Genomic DNA, 14,835 nt, shown 5'->3' on the forward strand with positions numbered 1-14,835 from the left:
GAGATTGAGAAAGAGAGGGCAGGATGGGGGATAAGAAACTAAAGAAACCTGTAGGGGTTGTTTAGGGGACTGGAGTGAATAATGTAATGTAGTGTTTCTCAAACTGTGATCTGCAAGAGCCCTTCCTGATGGTCCATACAATGCAATGTTTAAGAACCAAAGTGTAGATTTGAGCATTAGAAAGAATTGGGCCCATTAATCAATATTTTGCTTAAAAAGTGAACAGCAGAATGAAAAATATGTAGAATAACTGATCTAATGAGTCTCTGATCTGGGATCTAATTAATCTATGGTTAGTATAAGGGTTTTTTCCAATTTGCACTATACCAGGATACTGTGGATCTGAAATTAACAAAACTAGATTACTAGAACATCTATTATGAATCCAGTGTAGTGGTGTAGACAACTTTTTTTGGGGGGCGGGGGCAGGCAGGCTAAAAAATAATAAAGTAATAGTTGTTGAATATTGCTTCAGTGAATAGTTTTGTACTGTGACTCAAGCAGGGCCAGCGCTTCCATTTAGGCAACCTACACGGTTGCCTAGGGCACCAGGATTTGGGAGGGCGGCATTTTGCCGCACTCAGTGGCAATTCGGTGGCGGGGGGTCCTTCTGCGCTCTGAGTCATCATCGGCAATTCTGCGGCGGGTCCTTCACTCGCTCCGGGACCTGCCGCCGAAGTACCCCAAAGACCGGGAGTGCGGAAGGACCCCCTCCGCCGCAGAATTGCCACCAACGACCGGAAGCGCGGAGGACCCCCGCCGAGGGCCCCAAAAACCCTGGCGCCGCTCCTGGACTAAAGTTATTCATTTTTAACAAAGTGAGATAAATGAATCGCTGTTCCCAAGTCAGTGTCTCATTTATTAATGAAATCCCTAAATTTGTCTGTTGGGGAAAAGGGGTTAAAGCCCTTGCAAGCCCCCATTTGTCTATATCCACAAAGCAAGTTTCTGATGTAGAATCCAGTAGGCCTGGAGCCCAAACAGTCATTATTTGGGCTGTTGTCAGTGTAGGATCAAGTGGGTTTGTGATCTATAATCTTACAGGTTGTAAGATTTAAACCCTATTGGGTCTATGTTCTGGTATCTAATGGATCTGTAATTTGGGATGCTGCAGGTATAGGATCTAGTGATTCTGTGTTTGGGGTCTGAGACTTTGAATATGATGGCTCTCAGAGGCAGTAGGTTCTGATGGTTCTGTATTCTGACATCTAATGGGCCTGAAATACAGTGAGGCATTTTGAATCTGAGTATTGAATCCAACTGGTCTGTGCTTTGTGATCTGATGGTTATGGAAGCAAGTGAGTCTGTGCTGAGGGATTTGATGGCCATGGAATCCAGTGGATCTGGAATTTGTGATCTGAGACCTATGGGATTGTGGCTCTGTGCTGTAATGGCAATTGGATCTAGTGTCTCAATGCTTTGTGGTCCCATGGCTATACGATCTAGGGTCCATATGAGTTGTGACCTGATGGCGATGTGATTAATTGGCTAATTAATTTGGGAGGTCAGATCCAGTAGCTCTGAGCTTTGGGAGCCCGTGACTATGGGATCCATTGTCTTTGTGCTTTGGGAGCTTGGTTCAAGTGGCTCTATGCTTTGTGATCTGATGGCTATGGATTCCAGTGGCTGTATGATCACATGGCAATGGGATCCAAAGCTGTGTGCTCCAGCAGCTGGGATCGAGGGAGTGGGTGCTGTGTGGTCCCATGGTGATGGGATCCAGGGGCTGGGTGTTTTGGGAGCTGGGATCCAGGGGGCAGGCACTGTGGTCCTATGGCGATGGGGTCCAGGGACTGGGTCCTCCAGGAGCTGGGGTCCAGGGGACAGAGGCTGTGTGGTCTCATGGTGATGGGGTCCAGAGACTGGGTCCTTTAGGAGCTAGGGTCCAGGGGATAGGGGCTGTGTGGTCCCATGCGATGGGGTCCAGGAGGCAGGGGCTGTGTGGGTCCATGGTGATGGGATCCAGGGGCTAGGTGCTTTGGGAGCTGGGATCCAGGGGGCAGGGGCTGTGTGGGCCCATGGCTATGGGATCCAGAGGCTGGGTGCTTTGGGAGCTGAGGTCCAGGGGGCAGGGGCCGTGTGGGCCCATGGCGATGGGGTCCAGGGGGTAGGGGCTGTGTGGTCCCATGGCGATGGGGTCCAGGGGCAGGGGCTGTGTGGTCCCATGGCGATGGGGTCCAGGGGCAGGAGCTGTGTGGGCCCATGGCGATGGGGTCCAGGGGCTGTGTGGCCCCATTGCGATGGGGTCCAGGAGGCAGGGGCTGTGTGGGCCCTTGGCGATGGGGTCCAGGGGCAGGGGCTGCGTGGTCCCATGGCGATGGGATCCAGGGGGCAGGGGCTGTGTGGGCCCATGGCGATGGGGTCTGGGGGCAGGGGCTGTGCGGGCCCATGGCGATGGGGTCCAGGGGGCAGGGGCTGTGGGGGCCCATAGCGATGGGGTCCAGGAGGCAGGGGCTGTGTGGGCCCAATTGCGATGGGCTGGCCTGGGCAGGTGGTCTCTGTTGGTTTGTGCCCATGGCGATGGGTCCAGGGGCAGGGGGCTGTGGGGCCATTAAAGTGGAATGGGTCCAGGGAAGGGGCTGTGTGGTCCCATGGCGATGGGTCTCAGGGGGCATCGGGCTGTGTGGCCCATGGCGATGGGGTCCAGGAAGCAGGGGCTCAGTGTGGCCCCATTGCCGATGGGTTCCAGGAGGCATGGGGCTGTTGTGGGCCCTTGGTGATTAGGGGTCAGGGGCAAGGGGCTGGCAATGTCACCATGGCGATGGGATCCAAGGGGGCAGGGGCTGTGTAGGCCCATAGCGATGGGGTCCAGGAGGCAAGGGGCTGTGTGGGCCATCGGCGATGCTGATCCAGGGGGCAGGGGCGTGTGTGGCATCCATGAAGCGCATGGGATCCAGGAGGCAGGGGCTGCGTGGTCGCCATGGCGATGGGGTCCAGGAGGCAGGGCTGTGTGGCCCCATAGCGATGGGATCCATGGGGGCATATGGGGCTGTGTGGTCCCATCAGGCGATGGCACTCCAGGAGGCAGGGGCTGTGTGGGCCCATGTGAATGGGGATCCAGATGGCTGTGTGGTCTCCATGGCGATGGGGTCGCGGGGCAGGGGCCTGTGTGGTCCCCATGGCGATGGGTCCGGGGGCAGGGGCTGTGCGGGCCCATGGCGATGGGGTCTCAGGGGGCAAGGGGCTGGTGCGGGCCCATGGGCGATGGGGCCCCAGGGGGCAGCGGGCTGTGGCGGGCCCCTGCGCGATTGGTCCCAGGGGGCAGGGCCTTGTGTGGGCCCATAGCGATGGGGTCCATGGAAGGCATGGGCTTGTGCCGGGCCCATGGCGCTGGGGTCCCGGCGGGCAGGGGCTGTTGTGGTCCCATGGCGATGGGATCCAGGAGGCAGGGGCTGTGTGGGCCCCATGTGAATGGGATCCAGAGGCTGTGTGTGGTCCCATGCGCGATGGGGGTCCGGGGCCAGGGGTCTGTGTGGTCGCCATGGCGATGGGGTCCGGGGGCAGGGGCTGTGCGGGCCCCATGGGCGATGGGGTCCAGGGGGCAGGGGGCTGTGCGGGGCCCATGGCGATGGGGTTCCCGGGGGCAGTGGCCTGTGCGGGCCCATGGCGTATGGGGTCGCAGGGGGCACGGGGCTGTGTGGGCCCAATAGCGCTGGGGTCCCAGGAGGCAGGGGCCTGTGCGGGCCCCATGGTCGATGGGGTCCGGGGGGCAGGGGCTGTGCGGGCCCATGGCGATGGGGTCCAGGGGGCAGGGGCTGTGCGGGCCCCATGGCGATGGGTCCAGGGGGCAGGGGCTGGTGCGGGCCGAACATGGCGATGGGGTCCCCAGGAGCAGGGGCCTGTGTGGCCCCATAGCGCTGGGATGCCCATGGGGCAACAGGGCTGTGTGGGCCCATGTGCTGGGAATCCCAGAGGCTGTGTGGTCCCATGGCGATGGGATCCGGGGGCAGGGGCTGTGCGGGCCCATGGCGATGGGGTCCAGGGGGCAGGGGCTGTGCGGGCCCATGGCGATGGGGTCCAGGGGCTCTGGGAGCTGGGATCGTGTTCGGTGCTCCAGCAAAGCGCAGGGGGTGGGCAGCATCCGCCTTTCCGCCAGCTCGCTCGGCGCGGAGCCTGCGGCGGGCGCTGTGGCTGGCTACCCAGAGTGCAGCAGGCAGCGGGAGGAGGCGGCGCGGCAGCGGCTGGGCTTCGGCTGCTCGTGCTCCGCGGCCCCTCGGCGCAGCTGGTCCCGGGTGCAGGCGGCGGCGGCGGCGCGGCCCAGAATGCGAGTGTGAGATGCTTCCCCCTGCAGCGGCTCCCCGGGCCCAGGCGGCGGCGGTCCCCGCGTGGATGCGGCTCCGGAGCCGGCGCTTCACGCTGCACAAACATTTCTATAGGACTCATTCGCCCTGCTGAGGAGAGCGGCCCGGCCCTGGCCCCGGCCCGCGCCATGCAGGCCCCCGGCACAGCCTCGCCGCTCAGCGCCGCCCAGGTGGGCCGCCTGCGGCAGGAGCAGGGAAAGGTAAAGGCCGAGCAGCAGCGCCGGGGGCCTGGGCCGCTCCGCAGCGAGGCACGGAAGGGTGCCCGGAGCCCTGGGTCCGGCTGGGGGAAAGCGGGGCAGGGGCCCGGGGAGGCCCAGGTCATCGGGCCTGTAACGGTTGTTCGCGCCTGCGGGGAGTGCCTCGCCCCGGCGCGTCTGGCACCTCGGAGCTGGGGGGAGGCCGCCCACGCGGCCGGGCTCAGCTGCCCGCTGAGCGTCTGGAGTCGCCTCAGGCCGGAGCCCGGCCCCAGGCAGCGCAGGGCTGGAGCATGGGCGCGCCCCTGCCCCCAGTAGTGCCACGGACGTCATCGGCCCCCTAGCAACACCAGGGCTGGGGGTAAAAAGGGTGAGCCCCAAAGCCGGTTCTGGCCCCAGGGGAGAGGCCTGTGGGTGCTTTAACACAGCTCTGCTTCAGAAACGGACCCTGTCCCAGCTTATGGAGTGGAGCTGAGAAAAACAATGTCAATGTGCTAGCTCTGCCGAAAGTGGTGTAACCCCGTAGACCAAGTTAAAGATGATCTGTCAGCCCTAAAGCTTAGTGTCCTGGCTTCTGGCCCTGTGTCGCAGCTATGTTACTAAATACCATCCTTTCTTTTAAATTCAAAGCATACCTTTTAGAAAAGTTGGAAGATACCCATATGTTTACTGATACACCATGTGGGGCTCCCTAGGGGTCATTGCAATCTGTAAATACTTGCTTAATGTGTAACAAACATCCTTAAGGTTTTATGTCAGGGTGTAAATGTACATGCATAATAGTACCAATTTTTCAAATTATTATTCTCTCAGATGCTTAATCTTTTTTTAATAGGAAAGGTGATTATGCTTTTAGGTCTGCAAGTTGGGCCACACAGAGCCCCACTGAAGTCAGTGGAGCTTCACGTGGGCCATAGGGTCTCTGTCCATGTGAACCAACTTGCCTAGGTAGGGCATTAGGGACTAATCAGTCATGAACCTTCTTTTAAAGATTGATTACTTTAGAGTTGTTTTTAAAATAGCCAAGCTAAAAAAAGTTTCGTTCCTTGGAATACTGAATGCCTTCTCTTACTCCATACTGTATATGGGTTTAGTGCAAAACTGGAGATCTTAAGATTAGTCATATCCACTTACTAGGTGATTGATGTGATTTTTGGGCTGAGAGGCCCCTATCCTGCAATTAGCATGGCATGGGTACAGGCATCTACCTATATGAAATTAATTGCATGATCAGAGCCATATTTAGCACACCACCAGCATGAGTATTTCATGCCAATAAACTGCATACCTTTTCAGTTGTCCTCTTGGTCTCTTCATAAGGTTAAAAATTGTGTATGCATCTTAAAAGTAGCTCCCTGAGGTATAAAAGAAAACTCTTAGTAGTTCCTTTACTGTATGGTGCTTCCACCAACTTCACTTTAACTGCGGGTAAGGAGCCTAAGTAATGCATACATGATACAGACCATGAGCATCTTCTGGAATACTATGTATAAACAAGATGTCTGTCTTTGGAGGAAAAGGCCCACATAATTACCAAAAGATCTACCTAAATTGATGGGTTGTTAACATGGATGAAAATTAGGATAATCTGGTGGGATACTCTGAATGGTCTCTTTTTATAAGAACATCGGATGATAGTAAACTGTTTCCCTTCTCCACAGTCCAGTTACTTTCCTGGCTAGTTGACTGTGATGGAGAATTATGCTTCTGTGGTGCTTTAGTGTCAATTGGTCATGGAGTGTAAGTGCATGTCTGTCAGGAGCATGTAGAATTATTCCCAGTTCAAGGCAAGGCCCTTCAGTAAGCAAGTTCAAAATTGTTCTCAAACAGATCTGCTGCAGTGGAAAAGATACCCAAGAGGCCATTAATTAAGCCTCAGTTATGCTGCTGTACCAAAATTATATTTTATCGTAAGGAAACTTTACATAATTTCTGCACATTGGCTAAAAATATTTGAACCCTTCAGCTTCATTATGAAATGATCCTGAGGAGCTGAATATCTTAGTTACAGTGGAGTGTCAGGATGAAGAGATACCGGACTCTGCCACTCTGGAATAGAGAATTGGAAGTTGTGTGTAATTGCATTACAATAATGTTTTTGATTATGAAAATATTACATTTTAAGGTTAAGGAGACCATTTCATTTCTACCATCACTCTCCTTCTCAGATATTCATAGTTTTCATAAATTTGAGCAAACTCCACTTGGAGGCAATCCTGAAATTAGATATTATTGCTATAAAATTTTGCACAGTGCCTTTGTTAATCCGGTAATCATCATATAAATATCTTTCACAGCCTGTGTTCTAATACCCTACGACATTTTCTGTATATATTCTCAAAAGAAGTGGTCAAATAATATTTGTGAAATAACTTGAAAATTTCTCACTTTAAAAAAATATATAATTGATATATTTTTATTTTCACCCAGCTTTGACTCCCATTCTGATATACTTAGATTTACACAAGTGCACACCCTCCTACTGTTTATCCAGATATGCCCCTTTTAGGACTGAACCTTGGTTGAGTAAAAAGAAATTATTTAGCTTTAGTCCCACTATACTGAAGCTTATACCATATTGTGTCCTTTTTCCCTTTATTCTTTGGAATAATGAAATACACTATTAATTACCTACTGACATAGAAATATTTTTATTTGAATCAGGATTAATTTTTAGCATGCATTGTGCTCTGCTAAAGTGGATATGTGTTGCATTCTTTTACTGATTTAGGCATGAGTTTTGACTTTTAAAGTGTAGTGAGTAATTCTCAGTCTTCTCAATAACAGGAGTCCCCTTTCATCTACCTAGGACCTCTCTCCTATTTATCAATGTAGAAAGAGCAGGAAGTTCATGACAACTGCTTGGGGCTGTAACATCCCAGTTTAGAAACTCTGTTGGAGAATGATTTTAATTCTTGGTTAGAATAGCCATTTGCCTGTTGAATGGTTTTCATCTTGTTAGTTTGTAGTGATAATCAGGCCAACCCATTAAAAGCAATTTTCAGGATACCTACTAAAGGTACTTGGTAGAAAAACATGTCTTAGAATGTGTATCTTGGGGATAAATTATAGGAGAATATCTAGTAATTTTCATGATAAAGACTATCACTGAAAGCATCATGTCTGCTTAAAGTTTTGAGTGTTAGTGTACAAAAATATAGCACATATATCACTGATTGTGTGAAAGTACAGTACCTGTTAGCTGGAAATACTATGTTAAGCCTACTGCTTGTAAGTGTAGGAAGTACAATACAGATATTTAAAGAGGCAGAATCTCATGCTCTAGAGTAGTGGTTCTCAACCGGTGAGTTTGGACCCCGGAGTGGGTTGCAAGCCCATTTTAATGGGGTCGCCAGGGCTGGCTTAGACTTACTGGGGCCGAGGGCCAAAGCCCAAGCCCCACTGCCCAGAGTCAAAGTCCACCCATCAGCTCTGGATGGTGGGGCTCAGGTTACAGGTCCCCTACCTGGGGCTGAAGCCCTGGGCGGTGAGGCTCGGGCTTCAGCTTTGGCCTCCCCGTCTGGGATAGTGGGGTTTGGGTGGGCTTGGTCATTGTGTGTCCGTGTCCTCCCCCCCCCCCCCCCCCCGAGTCATTTAGTAATTTTTGTTGTCAGAAGGGAGTTGTGGTGCAATGAAGTTTGAGACCCCCTGCCTTAGAGCCTGAATTTAAATTTAATAGTTTATACGTAAATGTGATTCTCAGTGACTAATAGATCATGGGTTACTAACAGGTAAGAGGTAGATGAATGTTCTGGACTGTTTGTCTCAGTTTTGCAGACAGTTAAAGTGTTGAAGTATTGAACAAGTTATTTGTTACAAAATGGGAGATGTTTACAGAACCAGTTAGACCCAGGAGGGACATGTTGACTGCAAATGCAATCTTGGGTAATCTAACAAACTCCATTGAGGTCTGGAAGTGTGGTGGTTTTAGTAGAAATAGATTTTTAAGATTTTCATGTTTCACTGATTCACGTTTGTTTTTTCTTCCTGATTTAGGAAGAGTAGGAAGGGAAAGTGACTCTTCTGCAATTTACCATGACATCTAAGTATCATGAGGTTTTAGGGCACCTGTTATTGTAACTTACTGGTCAGTGTATGTCACATGTCCCTGACAGATTACTCTCTTATGAATTTAATTGATGTAGGGTGATGTTATCTTTAACTCCAAATGGTATGCGCAAGGTTTTGTCCGCATGTACAGTTTTTCAACAGTTGAGGAAAACAGTTGAAATGGTGTACATAGCTTGTGTCCCAGCCTCTTAGCTGCAACCACTGCTTTTGTTTTGTCCTCTACCTGTATGAATAACTCCAGAACCTGTCTCTGCTGCTCTGTTCAAGTCTTTTTCAAGCAGCATCTGGAGGACAAAACTGATAAGATTTTTATGGTTTCAGAGCTGTTCCCACAGTTCTGAAGAATAACAGTGTAACTGATCAGAATCTTAATGCCTTTTAATTGTGGGCTTGTCTGTACTTCCAGCTAAATCAGCCCTGCTGTTGGTCTGGTGAAGTTATGTCAATGGCAAAACATTCTCCCATTGATGTCTGTACTCCACCTCCCTGTGAGGCGGAAGGTAAGTCAGCGGGAGAGTGTCTCTCGTCAACAAAGCATAGTGTAGACATGCTATAAGTCGACTGAAGTTGCATCAACTTCAGTTATGTAACTAAGGCCTTGGCTACACTTGCAGGTGTGCAGCGCTGGGAGTTACAGCTGTCTTCGTACAGCTGTGTGAGCGAAAAGCAACTGCAGTTGGCCACACTGCCAGCTACCATGCTGCAGTGTGGCCCATTTCAGCATTTGCAGTGCTGTTGGAGTTGGTGCATTTGGGCCACTACCCCCAGAAGCACTCTGCATCCATTTTGGCTGGCCGTGGGTGTGTGGGAAGGGGGTCGGTCATTCGCTTCCTGTCCTAGACGCCACCCAGTGATACAAGTCAGCTTCACATCCCAGTAATCCCCGTTTTTTTCCGTCCACATTTGCGCTCAATTACGGACTTCCTCTCAGACGGTTTGTGTGCAGCGTGATTGTGTGGAAATGGAGCCTGAACTGCTGGAGTACATGCTGATGAGTGTAGCCGCCGACGTCACATTTGGCATTTGAGCTATTCTTTTGATCCAAAGTGATGAGATCGACATGAAGGGTCCGCCCTGACGCGTACGACACGAAATTGCTGCTGGCATTCACGAAATGCCAGCACCGTGGAATGCCGGCTTTTGGGTTCGGGGAAACACAACTGAGTGGCGGGATCAATCATCATGGAAATCTGGGATGACGAGCAGTTGCAGAACTTTCGATGAGACCACTTTCATGGGATTGTTGCTGAGCTCGCCGCAACCTGAGCGCAAGGACAGAGATTGAAGCTGCCAACTGCCGTGGAGAAGCGGATGCTATTGCAATCTGGAAGCTGGCAACTCCAGAAGCTACTGATTGGTCGGAACCAGTTTGAAGTGGAAAGTCGACAATGGATGTTTTGATCAATTTGCGGGCCATTAATCGCATTCGCGACTCTGGGGAACGTGCAGGACATTGTGGATGGCTTTGCACAAATGGTTCCTAACTGTGGAGGGGCGATAGATGGACGCATATTCTATTCTGGCACCACCCACCTAGCATCCGAGTACGTTATTGGAAAGGATATTTCTCTGTGTTCTCCAGGTGCTTGTGATCACCGTGAGCGTTTCATTGACATTAACACAGGCTGGCCTCTGGAAAGGGCATATGCATGCAATCCTTTCGGAACACTGGCTTCAGAAGCTGCAGCAGGCACTTTCCAGGACAGGAATGTATCACGTAGGGGCTGAAATGCCATGATGATCTTGGAGACGTCTCCGCTTACTCCCCACCACATTAATTCTTGCTCATGAAACATAATACAGGAAGCCTTGACAGGAGCAAGGACTAGTCAACTACAGGCTGAGCAGGGCGAAAGGCTTGGTGTGGCTTTTGCGCCGTTTAAGAGGAGGCCTGGGATCTTGTATGGGAAGCTCAACTGGGGAGAAAGCAGCATCCTAGCGTGAATACTGTGTCTGTACCTCCATAATTATTGTGAGGAGACGGTGAAACATTCAGTCATGCATGGTCTTGAGGTTCAAGTCTGGGACTGAATTACACAGCCAGAGAGCAGGCGACTAAGAGCCAGGCACAGTCAGGGCGAGATTAGGGAGCCTTGAGGAGGAGAAGATTTGAGGCTGAAAACCAAAAGTAGGTTAAAGGTCTGCACAGGATGAGGAATGCAGTGGTTACAAATTGTAGCGAATCTCCTATTCTCCTAACTGATTGGCAGGCTTTCCTTTTCCTGGCTAGGTATTCTACTATTCTGCAAAATAAAGAGACTGTTTTCCCAAGCCAAGAATTCATTTACTTGAATAAGAAAAGTAACTTTATGACAAGACACAAAACTTTGAGACCTAAAAGGGCCAGAGGGTGCGGTGGGAATGTCATCACATTTGAATTTGTCATGTCTGGAGTGCTGTGCATGATACTGCTGCAATTCAAATGCCTGTACTGCCATGGGAAGGATGAGTGCAAGGATAAGGATCGTAGTTCTCAAGGGTTGGTGGTGGAACGAACAGAGTGGTGGATGGCAGCTGGTGTGTGTGAAGAAACTGATGGCTGGGAAGGGGGTTTTGCGAGGCTGAATGGGCACAAGTGAAGAGCTTTTGGCAGGTGAGGTGGCAGCAAGTATGCTCAGACTGAATGTCAGTACAGCGCCTGGATAAGAGTCATTGCCGCGCAGAATTGCTTATACAGCTGCTTGTGCTTTCTATCCTGCACTGCGCGTTTCCTCTGCAGCTCCTCTTTTCGATTTTCCCCAGTCTGCAGTTTTTGGAGTTTGGATTCTCCGCTGTTAGAGGCTCATAATAATGCTGCAGCAGGTCGTCTTGTTTTTTGCGGCTTCTTCTGAAGGTTTGGAATTTTGCGCTGTTGAAATAAACAGGCATCCGAAAGTCACGGTTGCTTGTAGCCAAAGGCAAAAAGGGACAGTTACAGAACAGCTTGTTTCTCGAATCGTATTGCCAACTCCAGAAGCAAAAGGATCTACCAGTCTCTCTACAATAGCCAAGTTTTTCCTCAATGTCAAAGAGAGCACAGGACTCCGAAATGGGTAGGAGAACTGTTATTGCTTCTGGTGTACTAGCGTGTTTGGATGCACGTTCAGGGGAGAAGCAAACAGCTCGCAGGGGCGCACTACAGCTGCAGGTCTCCCAACATGTTCAACGAGTTGATCCGGGCAAGAATCCACTGCTAGCGGCATTGGGAAGGGAGATGCTTCTGGCTTGTACTGGGGTTTCCTGCTGTTGTGGAGGAAAGCAATACAGCTGCAGGGGCAGCTACACTGAACAGTCTCCAACATTTCCACAGGAGTTGAATCTCTGAAAAATCCGCGCTGAGTGGAGTCCCTGCAAGAGCGGACAGGGTCTTCTACAGCAATCGATTTGCCTGGCCTAGACACTGCTGTGGGCAGCATTGCGCTCTCGACCCTTCGTGCACCAGTGTGCATGCACGTTGCACTGACTGGATTAAGGACCTAATCGTGGCTCTCCCAATAAACACTTGCGCAACGCGCATTGCGCACAGCCTGGGTGATTTGAGAGATTAGTTTGAGCGATACGATGATACGTGAGAAGTAGCACATATGGGCTATTTCAACATTACCATGCATTGCATGCAGCCTAACTCTCTCTTACCTCCCCAAAACATTTCAACCTGAAATACAAAGCGCGTACGGAACCGTCTTCTTGCTTCACCAAGTACCAGGCGCTGTGACAAGCTCACCTTCCTCCTGTAGAAGAGCTTCCTGGCTGCATATGCTCTGGACCTCGGGTTCTCCCCCCCTGCCCCAGTACCTCACTGCTTGATTTCCCTCTCTCCACTCTCCTCACCTCTTGCTCGCGCCCAACCGCTCTGAAAGTGTTCCATCGGTCGGTCTCGATGGTGGTGGGATCACCCCAGAGTATTGTGTCAGCTTTTGTAAGAATGGCAAGGTGTGGGGACAGCACCAGAGCAGGCAGTTGCCCACCGGGCTTTCCAAAGGGCACCTGCAGCTCCTTCACTTAACCCTCACTGCAGCGCATCCCGTCATGGCCCCTCTTCCCTCATACCTCCTGATACGCCCATAGATAAAACGTAATCCTGTCTGGAGCACAGCTGGGACAGCACAGCTTCCCCCCCCAAACACGATGAAGGTCCCACATCGCCATTGCCTCACAAGCTGGGGCCGTTTTGGTGTGTGAGGCAATAGTTACCGAGGATTCACTGATTGCACTCCACACCTGGCTGAGCAAACAGGAAGGGGATTTTTAAAATTCCCGGGGCATTTAAAGGGCGGGTCACCTGAGACCAGGGCAGTAGAGTTCGAACTGATGAGCAGAGTGGCTGAACAGGCATTCTGGGATACTTCCGAATACCTCTGGAGGCCAATAACAGCGCTTTTGGTGGCCACACTGGCAGAGCAGCGCTGCGTCACCAGTGCTGCAGTTGTTATTCCCCAGGCAGAGGTAGAGTACAGCCAGTGCTGTACCGAGGGAGATACAGCGCTGGATGTGCCTTGCAAGCGTGGACGGTGTGTTAGTTGCAGCGCTGTAAAGCCACCACCAGCGCTGCAACTCTCCACTTCAGAATCTCTATTTAGGCAGAGTCCCACCCTGTCAGATGCTTTTCTGTGTTTCCTGATTATATCCTTGCTTTCTCAAATGCTGTTCATAAAGAAAAGGGCACATTCAGTAGTTGGCTGAAGCTATCAGGTATAAAGCCTGCTTGATCTTCTGGCATTAACTGGTCACCTGTCTTTCCTTGTTTTGATCAAGAATTGATAACTATATGGAGCCGTGAGATTTGCCTACATTCCAAAGGAACTTATCCCGTTGTTAATATGAATTAAATGTCTGCTGATTTTATAGCATCAGATATTAACCCTGATTCTAGCAGATGCTTAAAAAGGTTGAAGAATAATCACTCTTATTTGAGAAAGTGAACATGTAAACAATTTTTATAACAAAATATAGTATGGAGGAAGGAATCTTTCACATATTTCAGCCCAAAGCTATGTCTGTTAGAAGGAAAAAGCTATGTATCCCATCATTTTGTGTGTTGTGTTGCACATCTGAACTGGTTTCCAGAAGGCTAGCGTGGATGCTATAAGAGACTTGTGAAAACAAGTTAATTTAATACAGGTTAAATTGTATAACTCTGCTAATTAAACTGTTTTGTGAACAGTTTAACTTTATCCTGGTGTGGACAGAGTCTTTAAGTACTCTGCCTATATATTACAATGCACCATTTCACCACTGTAGATTGATTAACGTGTGGTTGCTTTCACAAAACTCGGAATGTCACTACTGTGTAGTCACTTTCAGAGTATGTCACCAGATGGAGTGACCAGAGCCCTGCATCAAAATCTTATCAATTTCACAGCCCACTACAGTAACATCTGATCTTTGAGTAATTTCTGTTTCTGCTGAGTTACAGTATCTATCACACCTTTTAATTAATGCAGCAAGTGTTATTTTAATGTGTAGAAGAGGTTACATTTGTTCAGGTTACGTGGAATTTCTTACTTATGTGATTTTGAAGACCCCATTGACTCAGTATCTATTATTTCCCCTCCCTGAAAATCTGGATGACTGTTCATAGAGTAGGGACTCACAGGACTTGGTAGATGTGCACTCAGTACTTCCTGAATGTTATGCCACAGATGGAGAGAGATTATACCACTCTTTTCTCTGCTAGTAGTTGGTGGTAATCCGTTTAGTGTTTTTCTTAAAAGCAGTCCATCCAACACACTAGTGAGCCCAGCCTCTCCTTTCCTCACATAACAGCCACTCAGACAGATGACGCTTTGAGCCCTTTATCTCCATGGAAGACCCCCAGGCCTCCTCCATGGAGCACTTTCCTATTCCATTGGTATACAGAGTTTGTGCAGGATGTCTTAGATATTTACACATTCATTTCTTTTATGATATAAATCCTAATGTTCCCTCAGAATTACAGTGAAACAAATAACAAAACCTTTACCTCCATGAGAGACATGGGCATCATCTTCTTCAGCAACTGCATAATCTTAATTCTGTAGCCCTTATTCTCATGTTCTTCTTGCCTTTCATAACCCTCTACCTGTGTCATCATTAAGGCTCAGATTTTGTCACGGATATTTTTAGTAAAAATCACGGAAAGGTTACAGGCAATAAACAGAAATTCACTGAAGCCCGTGACCTGTCTATGATTTTTACTAAAAATATCCCTGACAAATTGGGGTCGGAGGAGAATCCAGCACCCAAAGTGGCTGGGGGATCTGGGGTCCCCTTGCTGCTTGCTGCAGCTGGGCCACTGCAGGGAGCCCTGC

At 50.1% G+C, this 14,835-nt stretch overlaps 1 protein-coding gene across 2 annotated transcripts in view; it reads left to right on the forward strand.

Moving 5' to 3' along the window:
- Positions 1-4,175: 4,175 nt before the first annotated feature.
- The window catches only part of URI1 (URI1 prefoldin like chaperone), a 59,704-nt gene continuing 49,044 nt past the window's right edge, over positions 4,176-14,835 (forward strand). The window contains exon 1 of one of the 2 annotated variants that reach the window (XM_032764172.2): positions 4,176-4,501. In XM_032764172.2, the coding sequence (XP_032620063.1) occupies positions 4,430-4,501 (72 nt within the window). In that variant the 5' untranslated portion in view covers positions 4,176-4,429. The remainder of the gene's footprint in view (positions 4,502-14,835) is intronic. The other variant, XM_032764170.2, reaches the window with a different exon arrangement.

Source organism: Chelonoidis abingdonii, chromosome 19 (genome assembly GCF_003597395.2).
Source record: "Chelonoidis abingdonii isolate Lonesome George chromosome 19, CheloAbing_2.0, whole genome shotgun sequence".
In the NCBI taxonomy this organism is placed as follows: domain Eukaryota; kingdom Metazoa; phylum Chordata; order Testudines; family Testudinidae; genus Chelonoidis; species Chelonoidis abingdonii.